The sequence below is a fragment of the Dendrobium catenatum genome, unplaced genomic scaffold, assembly GCF_001605985.2.
Source record: "Dendrobium catenatum unplaced genomic scaffold, ASM160598v2 fragScaff_scaffold_621, whole genome shotgun sequence".
NCBI classification, from domain to species: domain Eukaryota; kingdom Viridiplantae; phylum Streptophyta; class Magnoliopsida; order Asparagales; family Orchidaceae; genus Dendrobium; species Dendrobium catenatum.
In genome coordinates this window covers 10,886,577-10,910,786 of record NW_021319083.1, presented here as the reverse complement: position 1 = coordinate 10,910,786, position 24,210 = coordinate 10,886,577, and the positions used below count along the sequence as shown (strand labels likewise).

Below are 24,210 nucleotides of genomic sequence, written 5' to 3'. Positions count from 1 at the left end.
TGGACGTCCTATGCAAACATGTTGTCATCAGCTAATCTATCTTTAAATAGTTGAATTAGGGATTTGATGTCCCCATACTCAATCTTTGATCTTTTCTCTCTGTGTATGTAGTTATATTATCCCTCTTAGATAATATAACATTTTCTAAACCTCCAACTTTATCAGGTAAGTAGGTAAATGGATCAACGATTCTTATTCCGGCTTCTGTAATTGATTTAAGAACTGATGATTTCTCATCACTAATATTCCTACATGATCTAAGTAGATGTCGATCTTTCGACCTAGCTAATTCGTGGTCATGGCTCTCTATACATGTTTGCACCATCCAAACTCCATCTCCATCCACTAAAAATCTAATCATAGTGGGACACCCCGTTCTAGTATTTGATTTTTGATATTTGGACTGGGAATTTAAGTAAATACCTTTCTTAAATTCAGCTTTCGAACATACAAAGCCCTTGGATCTTATTTTTCTTGAATTATGCCAGTAACTGCAATGTTCTTTGGGAACACTAAAATCAACATTATGAGCATAATGATAATACATATCGTATGCTTCGTTCTCATAATTAGAAACACCATGTGCACATGAGAAAGGTATTAAATCATACTGATATTAACATGGTTGTAAACAAAAGTCACAGTGATATACAGTTGGTACACAGCAGCGGTAGACAATGATACACAGTAGCGGCACACATACGTAGTACAGAGAGGTATACGATAATAATACATAGCAAAAGTACTCGTACACAACAATAATACACAACAAATTATATTTTTATCTGAACTTTTACACAAAATCCAAACTTGAATCTAAGCTTGTGCAGAGAAATAGAACTTATGAGGAGCAAAAAAGGTTTGAACGATACGCTATAAACCATTAAAAACTCTAAATTTTCGAATAAAAAATAGTAAAACCTCTTTGAAGTTTTAAATTTTCTAATAACATCATCAACTTATCTCCCATTGTTCGCTATAGTAAGTCTTACTGGATGTTTTGTGTAATGTCTTCCATCTCCTCAGAGAATTTGACGTCCTCCAAAATGATTTTCATATTCAGAGCCTCTTTTTCTCTTTTCTTTTCTCAACTTTCCTTTGAGAAGAAATCCTATTTTAGATGGCAAAAATAATCCTAAACCCTAGATATTCACAGTTTTATTTTTAGTAAAACTTAATTTATTGCGTCCGGACCGGGTTGGGTTGTCCGATTGCATGGTAAATTAGAAAACAAATATTAAAATTTCATTGGATCGAATTGTTGGGTGGTCGGGCCATCACGTGGCGGCATTGTATAGGAGTTCGATACATCTAGACTGCTCTCTTTCAGGCAAATGGAGATCTCTCTGACTATTATGAGTCTTACTTAAGTGAGCTTTTTTGATTAACTTTGTAATGTTATATCATAGTTAATTAATCGGGCTCTGCCCTCAAATAATAATAAAAAAAACCTCATTTATTTTGTCATCCGGCCATGCGGACACTTTCTTCCGAACTTTGAACTGATCGTAACATCTTTGTGAAAATAGAGCGTAAAGACGGAACGCTATGGTCGTTTAGGCTTAAAACCAAGACATCGACAAAGTTTAGTGGAGCTATCTCTTCCGCCTCTGCGAATTTTATCTCTCATATTTAGCTCCAATTTTTGTGCGAACTGCCAATGTTTCCTAAAAGAGGCCGATCATCAGGTATTTGACTCAATAAAGAATTAAATATAGTAAGTTTTCACTTTTCACGTCTGGTTGGCTTGCAGACCCACTGTAGCCGCCTCTCCCGTTTTCTTCTTGCTCGGAGCTTCTCCAGGTCGGCGGTTGCTAGAAATCTTGCTTTAAGAAATTGTTCTGCACGCTTCACCAGATCTGATATCCTTGCCTGTGCTTCAGGTGAGTTTTTATTGTTTGCCCTGTAATTTGGCCCCGGTTTGCTCTTTTATTCTTATACAAAATCAATCTTTCTCCCAGTTTCTCTGTGATTGTTTATTCTGGAGGCTGTTGATTATTTGTTCTCGCGTATAGTTTCAGTTTCTTCTTGGTTTATATGCGCTGGCTATTACTTGTTCATCCAATTTCTGAAGAGTGGAGAGATTCGTTATTCTTTCTTGGGAGGTACCTGAAACGGTTGTGACTCAACATTCTATGGCCACTGTCTATTTCCATGCCGGCTTGCGTTTTAAATATGCTGAATTCGGCAACCGGTCGATCATTTTCCCGTGCCGATACAGGTATTTCTCAAGAGAAACTGTTTGGCTTGGTGGAACTCACCAGACCTCTTCCATCCCCACATCACATAAAAACAAAATTTTGAAGGAGGGCTTTGATGCCTGGGGTGCCTATTTGAGAAAGAGTCGTTGGGCTGAGAGCACGAGGATCAGAGCTAACGGTTCCTCTGAGCAGGATTCGGAATCGAAGGTTAGCACCAGCGACAGTAACAACGAAGCCTCGTCAAAGAGTAGCAAGGGAATTAATAACCCATCAAATCCTTCCTCTTCATCTTCACCATCTCCTCCCTCTCGAAGGGAGAAGAAGTGGAAGAGTAGTTGGTGGAAAGGAAGTAAATGGCAATGGCAGCCGATAATCCAGGCTCAGGAGATTGGAGTTCTTCTGCTACAGCTTGGGATTGTGATGTTTGCTATGAGGCTACTTCGGCCAGGAATTCCTTTGCCTGGCTCTGAGCTTAGGACCCCGCCAACCTACATCAGTGTGCCTTTTAGTGATTTCATGAGCAAGATCAACAACGATCAGGTGCAAAAAGTGGAGGTTGATGGTGTTCACATCATGTTCAGACTGAGGTCAGAAACTGGAATTGCAGAGGCTGATCAAAGTGCTGTCATCCGGTCTCAGGAGGCAGAGGCATTGATCAAAGCTGTGACCCCAACAAAGAGAATTGTTTACACAACAACACGGCCTGCAGATATAAAGACACCATATGAGAAGATGCTAGAAAATCAGGTTGAATTTGGTTCACCAGATAAGCGATCTGGTGGTCTATTGAACTCTGCATTGGTATGCTATTTATGTTCTTATGGCTTATGCGTGCAGAAGATAGTTTATTTACTAATTAAGTTGAATCTTCCGTATTGCAAGAGATATTCTTCTTAAAATTGAGCATCATATATCTCATAAGTGTTACTTCCAAAATGCATGCAGTTATTATTGATTAATACTCTTCCCCTCTGTGAAGCTTGATTTCTGTTAAATGTATAGGTGCATGATTCAATTGTTTGCAATATGGTCATTTACTTGCTGAAACATGTTTTACTTTTGAAGTAGTCTTTTTGAAAGCAGAAAGAACTTGGAAATATTACATGGCTTATATATGAAAACATTGTGATAAGAAGTACTTATGTCACAAGTATTCCTATCCCAAATCAGTAAAAACCAATAGTAAAACTGTTGTCCACAGCGAGAAAACAGCAAGGAACAGGGAGAAATTGAGAGAAAACACAAGTATAGACTTGTATTCCACTAGATGCAAAGCAAAATAATCAAGATACAATTGTTCTTCAATCCGAGTGGAAGAACGTACTCTCCACAATCTCCGGCGATGCCACGAGCCCAAAACGAAACCTAGATCTCAAATGAAAATTCAAAATTCAAGATCAGGAGCCAATCCCCCCAAATCTCCTAATTATACAAATTAATCATAAAGGACAATAATGGACTTCCTAAAACAGCCTCTAATTAAAAAATTTTCCCTCCCACCATGCGTTTTAACCACTGTTTGGGCCCACCGACTCCCGCTCCTCTGTGTTTTCTGCCTGGTTCCGCCCGACTTTGAGCCGTCGGGTGTAGAACCGGACCGGTCCAGCTGGGACCGGTCCAGGCGTAACACATTGCGAAGCTTTTATATCAATATATTACTTTATGAAGAAAAAAATTATTTAAGATTCTATATAGCGCTTACATGCACCTGCTGAAGAAGTAAAATCTTGATAAAGTTGCATTTAACCGACATAACATCAAGAAATAATTTATCATATCTTTTTTTTTTTTGGTTAAGTTTGTGAATTAGCCTTTCTGAAAAATTTATTGATGCAGAAAGAAGCTAAATCTGTGGGTATCACTGAAGAGTGTTGTCTTCAGTGTTAAAAATGTTATTTTCATGAGTAGGAGTGTATCTATATTAGAAATTTAGTAGCTTGGAATTAATAATATGATACTTTTTCGATTAAGTTTTATTGAATAACTTATCTATTACAGGCTCTTGAATGCTCATCTTAGATCTTAAGAGGATTAGAAATATATTTCCAATAAACTAATGGGACAATGGATAATAGACTTCTTTGAAATTTTACCTCATCGAGTACAATATTTCTATTTCAAGGTTTTTCATTGGTGCAAACTCTCATGATTAATTAGCAATTGAGGATATCTTGATGACTTCATATATTTTTTGTGGAGATTGGTTATTCCATAATTATAGAAGATGAAGGGGATGGTGGCAAACTTTGAAAAGAATTCTATGGATACTCCATTGATTGGCCTTTGGTTAAATAGTCAGAAAAGTTAAGATGACTATGGGCTTGAGCCTTACCTCTTATCGGCAGGTTTATTTAGAACCATGAGCTTCTTTGTTAACGTTGAGCTAATAAACCGGAGATGAAAAATATATTAAGAAGGCCAATTTTGTGGAAGATCTTGACTAACAAATGACTTTTTGCTCTTTCAATTGGATGAAGTAACTTAAGGCTTTAATGTATGAACACTGAGAAATAAATGATTTGACTATTCTGATGATATCTCTTTTGGGAGGGATTTTGTGGAGGACCTCATGAATTTGGTAGTCCTATCTCAGATTTTCATAGTCAACCCGGCATTATTTATTTGTCATTTTTCAAATTTCCTTGCTTGTATTTTTTATGCTGGCATATAAATCAAGGCAATAACACTTGCATCAATTGTGGATTTACCTTTTTGTACTATTGGAGGCAAGTGATCATCTAGATAGCTAGCTCCATTCAGGTAAATTTGGGAATGTTCTTTGCAGTTTGCGTTCTATGATTCATTATGACCGCTTGACCAGACTTGAGGGGTCAATGCATATGCTTTAAAGGATCATTAGATCATTGGTCGTGTAAGTCTCACCTCTAGTGGGTAAGGAATTGATCCTAGCATCTATTTTATTTATTAATATTTTTACCCATTTTAATGATTGGATTTTTTTATGCATTTCTTGAAATTTTATGAGTGAGAATTTAGATATTTATATTTTATTCTTGCTAAATGTACTTGTGAATATTTGGAGGGATTTATTCAAAATTTTTGGAGTTTTCTCAAATTATGTAGGAATTCTTGAGTTTTGCAAAAAGCGTGAGGCTTTTTTTTTTAAAAAAAAATTTCTTGCGTATGTTTATAATAGCCTAAAGGCTTAGAGATTTTTCTACAAATTTTCTTGGTTTATATAATGGGAGAATAATATGGTGCTAATTTGGCCCATGTGATGGGGTGCGACCATTAGAGTGCTCCATGTGGCATGTAGTGGGGCTTGCTTTTGAATTGGTATGTTAGCGTAGTGTGAGACATGGCATAGTTGGCCCCATTTGATAATTTGATGGGTTTTAGAATGCCATTTGATGAGTTTATGACTAAATGAGAGACCAATGATTTGCTAGTACCATGTTTAACCATTCATTTTATTTTTACTACTATATATGTATGATCCCTTTAGTGGCCTATATGTGTGAAACCCCATAAGTAGAATAAAGTTGAACCTTTTAAACATTGAGGTGCCTTTTGGTGTAATGGTTGAAATTTCATTAAAATTTTCAAAGTTAAGCATAATTATATGATAGCACTCTTGGGATGAGTGACCCCTTGAGATGTTACACTAAGGAGACGAAATTATGAAAGTATAAGATCAAAACGGATAATATCTTGATGGTTGAGAGTTTGAGTTATTACTAATATAATATATGATTATTACACCTACCCAAAGATGGGAATTAAGTTTTATATAGGATAAAGTACCATTTCATTGGAGATACCTCTTGAACCCTAGTTGGGACAAAGTGCTACATAGTGGGAATTAAATCTTAAACTTATAGGGGCCACATCTAGAATCTTATCTGCCTTGTGGATGATTTTAGGTTATATGTAGGGATACATATGAGGACATTAATTACTTAAATGGGGTAGACTTTGAAATCTCTGAAGTAGAATAAAGTTGAACTCTTAAACATCAAGGTGTCTTTTGATGTAATGATTTAAATTTTATTAGAAACTCCATGTTTGGGTGCACTCCAAGGATGAGTGACCCTTTGGAAATAACCTGAAGGGGAGGCTATTCAACCAAAACTGACAATATTAAATTGGTTGAGAGTTTAGGCTATTACAACATAATAGCTATAGTGGTTGTCAATTTGAATATTGATTGATTGTCTCCCATGTGTAATATATGAATAAAAACAATTATACTTGGTCCCTGAATTATTACATGCATGTAAGGTTGGCTTTTAGTCCGAGGATGCATGGTTATGACGGGTGGGTAGTTTGCTTAATCTTCTTAACTCTACCAAGCCTTTGTGGTATCCCAATGGCATTTTGACAATTGTGAGGTTGATCTTTCATCCAAGATGGATATTTTTATGATTTTTAGTGTTTAAACTTGTTTTAATATATTATTTTTGTTCTTATTGTAATGACATTGTGGTGAAGTCCTAGTTGTTCAACAAAATTTTGATATCGATTCAATGGAAACCCCTTTAGTAAGATGATGCTTGGTCATGTCAAACCCACTTGCTAAGAAAGGTCAAAGGTGAACGTTCCCTCAAGGAGTAAGCAATGGGCATGCACCTCCATACCTAAGAAAATTTAATGTTAATTTGTGCCCCAATCTAGTTAAAGATCTTAGATAAATTGAGGTGGGATTAAATGACTGTTACAATAAGATTGTGATATGAAGTAGAAGAATTTTCTATCAAATCAGCGAACCAAAAGAGAATTTGGGAAGAAGAACACACCACAAATCTTTTTTATTTTAGAAAATATGAAAGATAAGAAACATGATATAATAGATCTTCAATTGGAGAGGAAGAGACGACTCTCCCAAATCTCTAACCGGTGGCTAGAGCCCTCATAACCTAAGAACAAACTAAATTCAGCAAACACATAACATGTCATAATCCCTAGGGTAAATCAACTATTTAAAGAAAACAATAAACAGTAAAAATACCAAAACATCCCTCCTCTAATTCCCTCCCAAATCAGCCCCAAATCTGGCATATTTCTTTAATTGTTTCCCTCCCAAATGAACCCCCAAATATGTCTTCTTTAATTATGAAACAATTCCTAATTGATCAACCCTCAAATCAGTCATCTTCAATTAGGAAATATTTTCTAATTAACCCCCTCCAAATCAGCATCCAAATATGTCTCTTAAATTAGAAAACATATTCTAATCAATTCCATCTAAATCAGCCCCCAAATCAGCCACTTTCCTTTAATAAAACTTTTCTAATTCCCTCCCAAATCTAATTGAAATCAGCCATCTTTCCCTAAACAAACTTTCCTAATTATTTCTTCTTCTTACATAGTAAATATTAACTCCCCTGGGCCCCACAAGATTTCTCCCCCCTGGCGTATCAATACTCCCCCCCCCAAAAAAAAAGCACCTTTCCTCAAGGTGGAAGATGGGAATGGTCTCCTGATCATCTCATATGACTCCCATGTGGCTTTATACTTCGGTAAATCCTTCCACCTGATAAGTATGTCCTGAAAAATAAATCTAGGATGCTGAGAACGAATTGGTAGCTCAATAAGGTCGTTCCTTGAGATGATTATTTTTTTATTCTCTTCAATTTGTTTGTTGAAAGTTTTGAGTTGCTCGTTTTCCTTGTCATCAATCATTTGCATCTTCTACTTTTTCATCCTAGAATCGTTACTTCCCCAATAGCTTCTTCTTCCTCCAATGTAGCAGTTGTCGTGATCCCTCAATGTTTCCCCCGTTTATCGAGAGTGGGAATCCCACATTTCTTCCATTCGCCTCACATGACCTGATCCCTATGATTCAGCCCGTCCCCCTTCTTCGGTCGTCCATTCCCTTGCCCAAAAGACCTCCCATTGTGGTCGACCGCCTCACCACCTTCAGCACGAAACTCCCTTCCTGCTTTCCCCCATCTGAAAATCCTATTATGTTCCTTATTGGAGCCCTAGGAGATGGCTCTTGACCCCCTCCTACGACGGTCCACTACCCTTACCCGAAATGCCTTCCATAGTGGTCGGCCACCCTACCGCCTCTACCAAAAAATTCACTCATTTTTGTCCCCTCATCTGGAAACCCTGATCCGCCCTTTATCGGAGCCCCAAAAGGTGGCTCTTAATTAAAGAAACTCTCCTTGTTGAACTCCTCCAGTTCAATCTCCTTTCCCTTCGATTCGGCCAAGGGAATCCCAATCAAATCTTGGTTAGAGTTAGCCATCGGAACCACCGGTAAAGTTTTTGATTGCATCTCCAAGAGTTTCCTCATCATATCCTCCATCTCTTCCAATCGGTTTTCTATGGATGAAAGACTTCCTTCCATGGATGAAAACCTTCCTTCCATGGTTGAAAATTTATCCTTCATGTGGGATTTGAATTGTTCCATTTTTCCTTCCAACGCATCCACCCTCTTTGACTCCATCTCTCCAAAACCTCACTCTAATATCAATTTGATATGAAGTTGAAGAACTTTAAACCAAATCAACGAACCACAAGAGAAATTGGGAATAAGAACACACCACAAATCTTTTTTTATTTTAGAAAATATGAAAAATAACAAACAAGATACAATTGGAGAGGAAGATCCGGCTCTCAAAAATCTCCAACTGGTGGCTAGAGCCCTCACAACTTAAGAACAAACTAAATTCAACAAACACATAACATATCCTAACCCTAGGATATATCAACTATTTAAAGCAAACAATAAACAATAAAATACCAAAAAACCCTCCCCTAATTCCCTCCCAAATCATCCCTAATTCTGACATATTTTCTTAATTATTTCCCTCCCAAATCAGCCCTCAAATCGGCCTCCAAATTCGTCTTCCTCAATTAGAAAACAATTCCTAATTGATCCTCTCCAAATCAGCCCCCAAATTAGCCCTTTTCAATTAGGAAACATTTTATGATTAGCCCCAAATCAACCCCCAAATATGCCCAATTCAATTAAGAAACATCTCCAAATTAGCCCCCAAATCAGCCTCTTTCCCTTAAGAAAATATTTCTAATTCCCTCCCAAATCTAATTCAAATCAGTCTTCTTTCCCTAAATAAACTTTTCTTATTATTTCTCTCATGAATTCTCCTCCTAACATAGTGAATATTAACTCCCCTGGGCCCCACCAGGTTGCTCCCCTTGGCTTATCAGATTGTCCAAGGTATGCGTCGATCTACTGTTACTTGAAGTTTCCGCAGTATGACGAGAGAATCATTGCAATATGGTCAGTCTTATAATTATATAGAACATGTTGCAACCATTCTATCACAATTTTTATATATATTCAATTGCTCCAACTGTGAGATTGCCCATGTCATAACCTTTCTATCATCATACTGCTAAAATTATATATATATATATATATATATATATCCATTAAAATAGTAAGTTTTACATCTAAATCTAAAAATAGTCATACCATCCATCAATCAACTAAATACTATTTAACAACTCATATGAAGTTCAATCCTAAATTGCTTGCAATCATTAGAGAAGCTAGAATTTAGATTTTTTTTTAAAAGCCTAAAGACTTTCCCATTCCTTAGCTCCTCTCCAGTAACACCAGGAAGCCTAACCTGCCTAAAATTATATCAGGTTGAGTTATCTAAATAACTCTGAATAAATCACAAATTTAGGTAATAGTAAACAAAATGAAAAGACTTGCATGTTGATCATTCAGCATGTTACTGAAGAAGTATAGACTTACACATGAACTTTCTAATAATGCAGACATTTTATGACTTTGAATACATATGATTAAAGAAATTGATAGAACATAAAATTGTAGTTTCTAGTGAAACATGCTTACTAATGTGAAATCATAGCACATGAAATAACATTTGGATGCCATAATTGTAAGCATTTAGCATGATGTTTGGTATAATATTTTTCATAACATTAGAATCATAGGCATAATATTATCATGTTTGTAATATTAGATTCATACATGTCATAAGTATGGATTGTAGGGTAATCACAATGGTTGGTACAACATTGACATCATATTCATGGAATATGGAATGATCTAGCATTTCGTATAACATTGATATCATATGCATAGGCTGTTGCATGGTATTAGAATTGGAATATCATCACCATAAACATAGCATGATGTGACATAGCTCTTACATCTCATGATAGTTATCAATACATTCCATCTTGAGTACCCTAGTAATGGTAACCTGTCATAAACCTTACTAGGCATTGGCCAATGTATTTCCCGTTTCCACAAGCGGTAAGTAGTTCAGGCATATGCTATTCTTAGTGATGAGTTACTTTTTTTCCGCCAACTAATACTTCTCCCATCGACACAACACTTGCAACTCTTATCTCTATTATCCATAGTGACAAAAAAGAGAAACTCATAAATGTGTATTTCATTAAGGTCCCTAGCTAGTATCATAAATAGGATTTTGTCTGTCAATATGCGTGTGCAAATATTCACATATGTAAATCTTTTTTCGCACACTCATTGCACTCATTTTCATTCAATAGCTTTATATGCAGGAGCAATTGACATGGGGTTAGATTTCATAAGCATACCTTTAAAATAACAGCTGGAACCATAATCATAGTAATTGCACTGCATTTGAAATCATAGTTATGACATGTAAATTAAATTGAATTTCATAATTATAGTAGTTTCAAGACATTGAATAAACTGTAAATTGATCATGACATTTATGAGATTTTGAGACAATATAGCATTGCATGTATTATTCATATCGATATGAAAACTTTGAATGATTTAATATAAAGCAAAATATAACTGAAAGGACAGTCAGTCGAAAGAAAGTTCTATAACCAAACTTGTACTAAGTAATGTGATTACCCACCTATTAACTTGGATTTTGAGCTAAAGCCTTGGAATCACCAATCCCAGCCTTTGAAGATTGGTTTTTTTATCCTTAAACAAGATTTCATCGATTCCTATAAGGCAAGCATAAGGTAATACATACAACTCAAGTCCTAATTGGATCACCGTACTCTTTATAAGCTTGAGACTTTTTCTCATAACCAAATTATTCTCAAATTGGTATCATAATTCTTTTTAAACAAATTTTCATATATAGAATAGTTTATATAATAGAAAAATGGAGCGTGATAAATAAGTAACTCTTCAGAAATGCTCATGTAGGTCTTACTTTATGCTACTTCCAAGTCCTAGCTTATGTAATCTTTACTTGTTTTAAAGTATCATCTTTCTTGTATAAGATTTAAATATAACCAGAGGGTTATTGAAGGCATAATATAAGATTTTCTTATCCATTACATAGTTAAATACAACAAGTTTATAGTTTCATTTAATTTGGAATCCGTTCCATGAACTACTTATGAATATAATCAATAAACCTAAATTCAAAATATTCTTGTCACTGCCCCCTTTTTATACTAAGTTAAAATGAAATTTTTTACTTCAGATATCATGTGACCCTTGTTTCTTTTTTGAATCTCATTAATTAAGGGTTTATAGGTGGCTGAGGGTGTGTGTAACTTTGAGCGTGAATGAGAGAGACATGTGAGTGTGAGAGAGTCCATCCCCCAAGGGTGAGAGAGCCCATCCCCCTTCATACCCAAATGTGTGTGTGAAAGGGATTTTGTGTGAGGGTATTTTTAACATTTTGCTTTAAATTTTAGCGCACAATCAAAGGAAGTTCATTTATGGGAATAAAATCGTATAGAGGGAGGGAGAGAATTTTATCCTTTCTCAATTAAAAGTGTTAGTCAACCAAAGGACCTTATGAAGGAGTTGAATATGTTGGGGACAGTGTAGGTTGTAAGGGAGAATATTATATGATAAAAGTAGTTCTATTATTTGACTTATTTCACTATCAGTTAATGGTTTCATCTACCGAATGACCATGAAATACATTAGAGATGGGCACCTACAACAACAATAATAACGTCAAGTCTTTATCCTACTGCGTGGGGTCGCTTACATGAATCCTTTTTTCTCCATTGTGTCTTGTTAAGAGTCAAATTCTCATTTAAATCTAAAAAAATGTCAATTTTAATATTTTATAACCAAGTATTTTTAGATCTACCTCTGCCTTTGTTAATAGGCCAAATCTAATACATATATTCTCCTAATCGGGTCATCGAAATTTGAAAACGTGGATTTACTTGAAGTCACTTTTTGTCCCTTGATTCTAATAGGAAGTGGATACGATTTCCTCAAAATCAGCAAACGGTAATACGAATTTAGGAAGAATAACACATCAAAACTAATTTTATTGCAAGATACAGTTAGATCTTCAATTGGAGAGGATGATCTGGCTCTCCCAAATCCCTAGCCAACAGCTAGAGCCCTCACAAACTAAGAAAATTTAATTTCAGCAAACTCAAAACATAATCCTAACCCTAGGGAAACAACCTACTTAAAGCAAACAATAAACATCAAATACCAAAAAAGACCCCCATATTTGAATTTTCACTCTTAGCCGTCCCCTCCCCTTAATAAAAAATTTCCGTCGAGCCCCACCCAAGAGGGCGTGAGATTCATCCGTGCACTGCTCGGATCTGCCCCGCTTCTGCTCAGCTTCACCCTGCCTCCTTATGTAACATTTGGCCAGTCTAGGAGGGACCGACCCAACACCGACTGGTCCAGGAGGGACCGGTCTATCAATACTCCCCTTCCAAAGACCCACCTTGTTTGCAAGGTGGAAAGACGGAAACTGCTGCTTCACTCTTAACTCCCTCAATTTCCTTGTCGTCACAAACGGTGAGAACCTGAAGTGATCTGTCCTTACACTGATCCCTAGTGTATATCTCTCCTGACATCTGAAATAAAGCTGCTTCGACCTCGCCCTCTTCTCCTGGAACTCCATTTTTATGAGTTTCTTAAAGTTTTCCCCAGGTCTCCCTCCTGTAGCCTTTTCTTTTTGGGTCTCCCTAAAAGTTCTCGATGTTGGCTCCTTGGATACCAAAAAGGTGTTGGTCATCATGTACGAACCTCCTGACCTCGCCCTCTTCTCCTGGAACTCCATTTTTATGAGTGCCTCCAATCCTCCACTAACTGGGTTAACTCCATAGCCTCTCCCAAATCATGAGGCCTCATCATTCTAATTGCCACTCGAATCTTTTGTTTGAGCCCTTTCATAAAGTTCATCTCTAGTATAGTGTTTGGAAGCTAGTCCAACCTGTTGGCCAGGTGCTCAAACTGCTCAAGATATTCCACCACTGTCCCCTACTGCGTTAAGGCGAAGAATTGTTCATAAAAGTCTCCTCCCCTGCTTGTTCGAAAATGTTCCAGCAAGCAATCCTTAAATTCCCCCCAGGTCTGTATGGGTTGTCTCGTATCCCTCCACTGGTACCATGTCGACGCTTTCCCCTCCAAGCACATTCTGATTGCTATCAGTCTCTTCTTCTTCGTCAACCTATTGACGGTAAAGTACATTTTCTCCTTGTAGATCCATCCATGTGTACCCTATCCCTCAAAATAGGTATCTTCAGTTTCCTCATCCTCGGATCTCCTCTGTTCCTCTTGTTTGCTCCATAAATTCCCATCCCCCAAGAGGGTTGTTCCCCCCAAGTGTCTCAATCATCCCTTTGCTTGAACCCAAATGTTTTGTCAAATTCCCACATTCTCCTTTCAACTTCAATACCCCATTGGATGATAATTAGCTCTTCTCCTTTCAAATTCACCCCCTCCTTTCAAATTTTGCACCCATTCGATCATGATCAACCCCTCTCCTTTCAAAATTCACCCCTATTGTCTCAAATTCAGCACCCCTTCATTCATGCTCTCCCCCCTCACGCCTCTCCCCATACCCTGTACCCAACTCCTCCCTTGGAATAGGCTTTAGGAGAGGCATTCTATCTTCTCCCTCCAAAATCTCCACCTCCTAATTTTCCATTCGCCTTATCGGATTAGGGTTTTCCTCACTTCCTTGGCTTCCAACGGCTTCCCTTGCCTTCGACAACACCTTTTTGGGTTGACCCTCAAGCGACTTCTTCCACATCTTCTCAAAGATCTAAAATTTCCCATCGATCTTCTCATGGATGGCTGGAATTTGACTTTTGAAATATGAAAATTAAGTATGTAGATCCGAAATTTCATATTTCAATTGCCCGATCTCCCATTCCAACAATTCTAACTTTCTTTCCGTCATTGGTACCCAGATCTAGGTTCCAAACACCAAAAATGGCCAAGAAACAACGAATTTGGTGTTCAAACAACAAAAATCAGAGAAAAATGCAGCAGAAATCAAAGAGGAAGTCTTATATTTCAACCCAGGACTTGGCTCTGATATTAATTTGATAGGAAGTGGATATTATTTCTTAGAAATCAGTGAAATTTGATAGGAAGTGGATACATTTTCTCGAAATCAACGAACTACAATATGAAATTAGGAAAAAGAACATACGAAAACTATTTTTATTGCAAGATATATGAAATAACATAGCAAGATACAGTTGGATCTTCAATTGGAGAGGAAGATCCGACTCTCCCACATCCCTAGCCAACGGTTAGAGCCCTCACAACCTAAGAAATTCTAATTCCAGCAAACTCAAGAAATAATCTTAATCCTAGTGAACAACCAACTTAAAGCAAACTATAGATATGAAATACCAAAATAGCCCCCCATATTTGAATTTTTCCTCATATCCGTCCCCTCCCCCTATTCGAAAATTTCCCTCATGCCCCACCCCATGGGGCGCGGGATTCATCCGTGCGTCGCTCGGTTCCGCCTTGCCTCCTTATGTAACATTTGGCTGGTCTAGAAGGGACCGGCCCATGAGGGATCAGTCTATCAGACCCCTTATGGTTCCAGTTGAAATTTACACTCATATCATTTATCATTAGCTGTTCTAAAATAGATAAACTTTTCTGCTTGATGTTGAGAGGTTTAGCTATGTTTCAATGTAAAATGGTTTGTGAAGATCTAGCTTTATGATAAAACTTGAATTATTATGTTTTTTTTTCATTTGCGGCAAAACTCTATGATTATTTTCTTATTGATTGTTTGCCATTAAACTTTTACTCATATGTTTTTGTTGCTTTCCATCTACAGTGAAATGTTTTTTTTCCCACTTTTGAGCACTTATGTTCTTTTAAACAATTTTTACAAACCTGGAACTCTCTTTTATCTTTTTCACCAGATTGCTCTTTTCTATGTTGTTGTATTTGCTGGTCTCCTACAGCGCTTCCCTATTAGTTTCTCTCAGGTATTACGTGATCATTCATATTATATTTCATTACCAGTCATTGATTAGAATTTTAGAAATACGTATAACTTCATCATACATTGACCTTCTAACAGTCACCTGGCCAGTTGAGAACTCGGAAGACATCACGTTCTGGTGGATCAAAAGTATCTGAGCATGCTAGTATAATAACCTTTGCAGATGTGGCTGGTGTTGATGAGGCCAAAGAAGAGCTTGAAGAAATTGTTGTAGGTTACATAGTTTACTTTAAGGGTGTGCATAATTTTTTAAAATTTTCAGTGATAGTAAGGTCATTATTCATGCATAACCAATGTAGGAATTCCTTAGGAATCCGGAAAGATACGTAAGGCTTGGTGCACGTCCACCAAGAGGGGTCCTATTGGTGAGATCAACATCAGAACCTTTCTACTTGTGCAAGTTCTGGAACAGGATCTTTTCCAAAGAGTTTTTAATTTTGTAGGTGGGTCTTCCCGGGACAGGCAAGACACTTCTAGCAAAAGCAGTGGCAGGAGAGGCAGAAGTGCCTTTTATAAGTTGTTCTGCTAGTGAATTTGTGGAGCTCTATGTTGGAATGGGTGCATCTCGGGTGCGAGATCTTTTTGCAAGGGCAAAGAAAGTGGCACCTTCTATCATTTTCATTGATGAGGTGTGATCATTGGTGCTATACGTATTTAAATGATCTCATTATACTCAATTTTCTTATGCTGGAAACTGCGTTTTCCCTTGTAGATAGATGCAGTTGCAAAAAGTCGCGACGGTCGATTTCGCATTGTCAGTAATGATGAGCGTGAACAAACGCTTAACCAACTGCTCACAGTATAGATATTTTACCAGCACTTCTCTTGATAATGCCTTTGAAATTTTGTATGAATTTGCTCTATATTTACTGTCATACATTGATGTTGATTATCAGGAGATGGATGGATTTGAAAGCAGCTCTGCAGTTATTGTTCTTGGTGCAACTAATCGTTCAGATGTCTTGGATCCTGCACTTCGTCGTCCTGGAAGATTTGATCGTGTTGTGATGGTATGAATTCTGGCTTTTGTTTGATTCAGTTTAGTGGAAGATAATTATCAAAATCCTTTTTATACCCAAAAAAAAAAAAAGAATTGTTCATTGTTTTTTTTTGGATTATAGGTAGAGACTCCTGATAGGGTTGGCAGGGAAGCCATTCTAAAGGTTCACATTAACAAAAAAGAACTTCCTTTAGGGGAAGATGTAGATCTTAGTGAAATATCTTCAATGACCACTGGTTTTACTGGGTAAGGGTTATGTCCCGTTTCATGTTTTTCTAAAAGTTTCCTTTTCCTTTTGTTCTTGACTTGTTTAATTTTATTGGAGTTGTGCAGAGCAGACCTTGCAAACCTGGTTAATGAAGCTGCCCTTTTGGCTGGAAGGTTAAATAAAGTTGTTGTGGAAAAGATTGATTTCATTCGGGCTGTTGAACGATCTATCGCTGTAAGATGTACTTATCATCATTTTTACATTATGTATTCGCTATCATCTTTCAAATGGGCACTTGTTCATATATTCCTTGTTTTAGTCACGTAAATTGCCAATTTCTGTTTGGTGTCGCTTGCCATAAATCTTGTCCGTTAACAATTACTAGGTCGTACGGTCGACAGAATACTTCTATACAAATGTTGAAGGATTTCTATTCTCTTTTCATGATCAATATAAGAGGACCAACAAAAGCAAAAATAAGGCTCATGAACCTTACCGAAAGTATATAATATATATATATATATATATATATACCAACCCAAGCTTCTTAGACCTGCAGCTCTTGCTTGCTGTTAAATCAGTAGTGGTTTGCTTGGTATTGTTAATAATCCATGTCTTTTAAGTCATTATGAGATTAGACTAGTTTAAAAAAAATGGATTTTTTAATGTTGTTTGTCTTGCAATAAGGAAAACTATTTTTATTTGATTAAACGGTGGTAGATTTGACCTTCAAACTCTCTGCGTGATCTTTTCTTTCTTCTCTTTGCTCTGTTTGGCATGTCTTATTGGTTTATTTGTTTTTAAATTTAAACTTAAAGGAAGGATCTTTCCAGGGTATAGAGAAGAAACATGCAAAATTACAAGGAAGTGAAAGGGCTGTTGTTGCACGACATGAAGCAGGTCACGCGGTCGTTGGAACTGCTGTTGCTAAATTGCTTCCTGGACAGCCGCGTGTTGAGGTGAATTGAAGCATCTTTCTTCTTGGATACAAATAAAATGGAATATTTTGTATTGTTAAGCTACATTAGGTAAATTAATATTCTTTTATTTCTGTTATCAGAAACTGAGCATATTGCCTCGATCAGGAGGTGCATTAGGTTTCACATATATCCCTCCTACAGCAGAGGATAGATATCTTCTCTTTGTTGATGAGTTGCGTGGCCGTTTGGTCACCCTTCTAGGTGGACGTGCGGCTGAAGAAGTTGTATATTCTGGTCGTATATCAACTGGAGCTCTTGATGATATAAAGAGAGCAACTGATATTGCTTACAAAGCTGTAGCAGAGTATGGTCTCAATCAGACGATAGGCCCCATATCGCTTGCGACATTATCTAGTGGGGGGCTTGATGATTCTGGTGGTGCAGCTGGTTGGGCAAGAGATCAGGTTCCTTCTCCATTCACCCTTAATTTCTTATTATTAAGCTAATAGAAGATAAGGCTTGCATAATTACTGAATATATATAGGGGCATCTGGTTGATCTTGTGCAAAGAGAGGTGCAGTCACTTCTTCAATCTGCTCTTGAAGTTGCTCTCTCGGTAATACATGCCAATCCTACCGTGTTGGAGGGACTTGGAGCTCATCTTGAAGGTAGACTAAAATACTCTCATTTTTGTTTTGGTTTATAGTGCCCTTTTATATCTAAGCAGCAGCTTGTCTATGGTTCTAGTTGAATTTCTTCCTGACTTCCCTGTTTGATCATGTCATAAGCTATGATGCACAGACATGAACACGATGACAAGGACATGAGACACGTTAATTATTGAAAATATAGGACACAGACATGGGTTGGACATGATATTATATTTTTATATTTTAAAAATAGTGTATAAAAATTTAATAAGTATAATATTAAAAATAATTTAGAAATAATAAGTCATTTAATTAAAGTTTGTTCTTAAAATGATTAATATTATAATGTCAAGAGTCGTGCGTCGATGCTGTGTATCAAACATCGAGAGAGGAGATAACAATGTTGTTGAGAGTTGGGCATCGATGTTATGTGTTGAGTCTAGTAAATAGGTTGTTAGACCTAAGTTAATGTCCCAAGGCTACCAAGAGGGGGGGGGTGAATTGGTAGTTAAAAAAATTAAAACCCTCTTTTAATTTAAGTTGAACCGAAATGAAAATTTTCTTTTAAGTTTTTGTAGAAAACGTTTTTCAACCACAGAGTTTTTTAAAATAAAAAATAAAATGCGGAAAAGTAAAAACAGTAAAGTAAATGACACCAGATTTATAGTGATTCGGTCTAAACCAGACCTACATCTACTCCCCAGAGGCACCCTCTGAGTATTGCACTAATACCAATAGTGACTCTCCTTTTGCACCCACAGCAAGGCGGAGAAGCCTTTACAAAACACTCTTTTCACCACTACCCGGTGCGGCAGAGAACCATCGTCCTTTTACACAATCCCCAGTGTTGGCAGAGAACCGTCGTCCTTTCACACTCTCCTAGTGTGGGCAGAAAACCGTCGTCCTTTCACACTCTCCTAGTGTGGGCAGAGAACCCTTCGGCTGTTCACACTCTCCAAGTGTAGGCAGCGAACCCTTCGGCTATTCACACTCTCCAAGTGTTGGCAGCGAACCCTTCGGCTATTCACACTTTCCAAGTGTAGGCAGCGACCCTTCGTCTGTTCACACTCTCCAAGTGTCGGCAGAGAACCGGATCTCCTTGACAGATCTTCTCACAAGAATCTAGAAGGAAGAAGTAAAATAGTGAAGTAATCCCAATTCACAAGTAGAGATTCTTATCTTTGAACTCCAAGTGAAGCCTTCACGCTCCAGTGGTAGGAATCCTCCTTTGAATGCACTCTCACTCTCTCCTTTGCTATTCTCTCAAGAGGCACGAAGATCAAATCACAAAAAGATTGGGTGGCAGTCTGATTTGGACTATTTATAGAAAAGACAAGAAAAACTGTCCAAAAACTGCAAGTTTTCAATTCTGTACGCAGTGGATCGTCCCGTACGATCGTGGATCGTCCTAGACGATATTACTTAAAAGCTTTGAAACGAACCTGTTTGCATATGTGTACGAAGTGTTATCGTACAAGATGATCGTCCCGTACGAACTAAGTTCGTCTGGTACGAACGGTTATTACAAGGTCGGTTCCAAAAACTGTAGAAAAACCGTCCTAAGTCGGTTGTATCGTTTGGACGAAAATTGGTTCATCCGGACGAAATTTTTACAGAGACCATATCGTCCTAGACGATTTTTAATTTCGTCTGGACGAAAATTTTACAGAGACCAGATCGTCCTGGACCATATTTAATTTCGTTTGGACGAAAATTTTACAGAGAGCAAATCATCATGTACGATAATTTAATTTCGTCTGGACGAAAATCTTACAAAGAACAAATCGTTCTGGACGATATTTAATTTTGTCCTGGACGAATAGGACTTAGAAAAATTTTTCAAGCCAGTTCCTATTCGTTCCATGTGCTCAATAGGAGATAACTGTCTGATCGTCCCGTACGAACTAATATCGTCCCGTACGATCAGTATAAATTTTATATGATCTCCTTATGTGTGTGTGTATGTTTTTATTCACTCAATTACAATCATTCTATTTTAATTTTATTTCAAAGAAAAGTATAAGCTTCAAATTTCACAAAGTATTTCATGCTGAATTTGATTTGAAGTCTTCGTAGTCTGGAGTTCGATTTTCTTGAAATGTTAGTACACACAAGAGCAATACAAATCTTATAAAATTGTTAGGAGATAACTACACATTTGAACAATAATGTTTGAAATCATCAAAACTATACAAGTTGCAAAAATGTAAAGCATGCAAATAGCAACTATCTTAATATTATGCAGTAAGTATCGGGCGTCGATGTTGAGAGGGCGTTAGTCATCGATGTTAAAACGTCGTCGAACAAAAATGAGTTGTCAAGTTGTGGGTGTAGAAATTGCTAGTGCTAAGAATCAACGTCAAAATAGTGTCAGACTTTGATGTTGAGATGGTTTTGAAATGTCGTTATTGTAACGATGTCAAACATTGATGTTGAGATTAATCGAGCATTAGTGTGAAACCAAAGTCGTGACCCGCCAAAGAGAAATGAAAATGAGAATATTTCTGTGCAGCGATTGATTTGGTGTTGTGGATATAAAATACTAAATTTAATTTTTATATTTTAAATAAATAAAAAATTTAAATACAAGAAATTATATCTAAAAAGAATTCATAAAGTATATAAGATACGCGTGTCCAATTTGTATTTAATATTTTTTTAATCGGACACATTTTCAGCATGTCTGACACGTGTCGGAGGCGTGTCGGATGCGTGTCGTGTTTGATGCTACACGTCTGTTTGAGAAGAAGTGTTGGTTCATCATAGGTCTTAAGCAATCATAAGCAATATGTGATCATTGGGCTACTTCATATTTTTAGTAGACCTGTCTTCTGAAATTTCAGCAAGTTTTGATGTTGCTAGGATTTTTTGGAAACTTGGTAATGTTTGTGTTATCAAAATACTTTGCAACTCATTTTACATTTTTCAAAGTAAACTTGCATATCCAAGCTATGGAACTTCATAGTGAGGTACCTCACATACCAACTTTTAGAATTCAGAAAATTTGGTTCCTATTTTATGGTTGTTTTATACCCTTAAATGGAGATGCTATCAAACATGTCCTCTTACCTTTGGGAAACCACTTATACAATCTTAGTTAAACATGCTAACTTATATCAAACTCAATGTGTCAAATTATTAATTTTGGGATTTTAATAATTAAAATTATTACAAGCTTATTTAAGGTCTTGAATTGAGTAAATATTATATGTTTTAAGTTTTAGTCGCCCTGACTAGAACTACACAATTCAAGGCCATTAGCAATATGCCTCTAGAAGTCATTGTCATCCTTCCAAGTCAGGGAGAACACATACATAATGTGTGAGTCCATTGGTCATAAGCTTATAGGAAAAATAATTACAAAAACTTAAGAAAGTTAATATAATAAGTTGAATCTTTTGAAGATTTCGCTACTACGAAACTGCTATAAGTAGATCCATATGGCAGACAATAACAACAACAACAACAACAACAACATCAAGCCTTTATCCCACTGTGGGGTTGGGTATGTTGGAGAAATTTTTGTCATCCTCAATGGATTGCATATTTTGTGATCAAGTACGCATAAGAAAGATGATATATTACCTTGAATGATAAAATATTATTTCCTTATGGACTCATTAACAAAATTTATAATTTTAACATAGGATACGGTGCCCTTATGGTTAATTATATCTCAAGCATTTGATACTTGAGAAAACTTTTGATTAAACTAGTAGTTTTCTTTCTTACTCAAAACTATCATATATTGGACTTTATATTTTAGAATCCAATTTTTTATTTAAGTTGACAATTTTAATTAGAATGTTGGGGCTTATATTCTAACAATACATTTCCAGAAGGTGAGGGTTTGTGAGTGACTGAAATCAACTTCTGCTTCGGACCCTAGAATTAAGGTGAGGACTACTTAAGTGTGGGCTTTTCTACATGAGATTTACTAGGCTATGCATGATCAATTTAAATTTTAAAAAACTTGGCTCCTTAAAGGGAGCCATACAATTTTTCTTTTATTTTAAAATCTTGAAGCCTAATATGATTTTAGATTACTTACTATTTTAACAGGTAGAAATCTTAATTTTTTCCTAAGTGCCTACCACATCAAAAGTCCAGACCACCCCTAAGCAAAAGCAAAAGAAGAAACCTAAGCAAAACATACATTTTCTAGTACGCAATCAGTTAAATAGATCAAAATATGCTTACATATATAAATTAAACAAAATGAATGTAAATTATAAAATTCAAAATATTACAATCAAGTTTGACAGCTAATGTGTTTGTCATTATACTTCCCAGTTAAATTTTTATTACAGACTCTTACTCGTGAGGGTCTTCAAGCTTTTGACTTTTAAATGGACTTTGGACTTCACCTTTATCATGTACATCATCTAAATTGCCATAACAAGGCTGACCTATTAAAAAAATTAGTTGTTATTGTGTGTTGGTTGGTGTTCCCGACATGTCTTTGGTCCGGGTTTCATTAAGTTAAGTTTATTTTTTAATTTAGGTCAATAATAGGCATTTAACAAAGGTTACGAATGCACTTAGAAATGGTTTATATACGGACAGTGGGCAAAGCTTTACCATAATAAATTTGTTGCTGTGTTTCAGAAATATCTATGATGACTTGATGAGATGGATCTTTTTCACAACTTGAATTTTATAGCTATTAAAAATTAATTAGATTTTTTTCCCAAGTGAAAAAGTCTGACATCACTCAGTTTTACCTACAACCGTTCCACAACTAGTTTTTTCAATCATTTCATTTCATGCAAGTGTTCAGTATATTCTTTATGTTCTGAATATTTATTATGTTGTATTATTTTGTTCTCTTTCTGGATTTACCTGTTCAATCATATTATCCTGTGGTCAGAAAAGGAGAAAGTGGAAGGGGAAGAGTTACAGGAATGGTTGAAGATGGTTGTTGCTCCTGCCGAGCTGAGATATTTTGTAAGAGGAAAACGTGATAATGCATTTAAATTAAAGACAAACTCTTGACAAATCATGTTCATAGCGTAGAAGAATATATCGTCTTTGTATCTTTTCTGGGAAAAGATTGTTAAAAATTAAGTTCTTTTCGAAGAAAAGCTGTCGATTTCACTTCAAATGTCCTCCTGTCATTACAAGTGTGACTATTCGGATGGTCAAGATTTTGATGAGAAATCTTGCTCAAGTTCCCATTACACTGCAACTTCCTACAGGATACAGGCTTTCCATTTCCTCATGCCAGAATGGTGTTGAGCAAGTAGATGATTAGTAGTACATATTATGTGCAACTTCCTGTACATTATTATTGTTCCAGTCAATTAATCCAATTATAAGACACTGTAAAGTTACATGTCACCATGATCCGTTGAGATTTTTTATGAAAGGGAAGTATCAAAGCTGTCTGATGTGATGTCTGCCTATTTTTTTTAATTATTTTTATGACCAACTCAAAATCCTGCTTGTTCGCTGGTTGTATCGAGAGAATTTGGCAGAATACGGTGATTTAAATTTGATTTTTATTGAGTTTATTTTGAGATGGATATAATAAAGACATTTTCTATTGTGAAATATTCAGTCCAATCATAAACCAACAAATGTTTGAGTCATTCTAAGTATCGCTTTTGCAAAATATTGGTCACTAAAACAACTAGATGCTAACAACACTTTTATTCATGGCCATCTCAGTGAAGTTGTTTAGATGTACCAAACTATGAGATTTCATAATCAAGACAATCCTAGTCATGTGTATCTTCTACGACGAGCACTCTATGGACTCAAACTAACCCCTCGTGCTTCGTATCAATAGCTTCTTCATCATTTTCTTCTATCCATTAGTTTTGTTAATTCAAAATCTGATGCATCACTAAACTATCAACAATTTTGAAACAAAAAAAATTCTATTCAATCCGGGCTCTAGCGATTCATCTAAATATCCAATCCGCTCTACGCCCTACGCCCTAATTTTATATTTATTCTCATGTCTTTCAGTTCAAGCTCAGATTCCTCTCCACTCGACATTCGCAGATCTCAAGATTCATCCTGCCTCTCTATTCGCCCCTGCTTCCTATTCG

General features: G+C 36.4%; 1 protein-coding gene across 3 annotated transcripts; it reads left to right on the top strand.

Annotated features, from left to right (window-relative positions):
* Positions 1–1,527: 1,527 nt before the first annotated feature.
* Positions 1,528–23,549, top strand: LOC110111908 (ATP-dependent zinc metalloprotease FTSH 9, chloroplastic). Of its 3 annotated transcripts, none has more exons than XM_028695146.1 (15): positions 1,528–1,688; positions 1,754–1,883; positions 2,022–3,002; positions 15,294–15,359; positions 15,455–15,586; positions 15,676–15,741; positions 15,820–16,005; positions 16,089–16,175; positions 16,273–16,386; positions 16,498–16,622; positions 16,710–16,818; positions 17,418–17,543; positions 17,645–17,968; positions 18,049–18,172; positions 23,025–23,549. In XM_028695146.1, the coding sequence occupies exons 3-15, from the start codon at positions 2,136–2,138 to the stop codon at positions 23,147–23,149; spliced, it is 2,451 nt and encodes an 816-aa protein (XP_028550979.1). In that variant the 5' UTR covers positions 1,528–1,688; positions 1,754–1,883; positions 2,022–2,135; the 3' UTR covers positions 23,150–23,549. The 3 variants fall into 3 exon arrangements, with proteins under 3 accessions (XP_028550979.1, XP_020699631.1, XP_020699630.1); XM_020843972.2 differs by having other exon boundaries at positions 2,016–3,002; XM_020843971.2 differs by having other exon boundaries at positions 1,962–3,002.
* Positions 23,550–24,210: the final 661 nt, after the last annotated feature.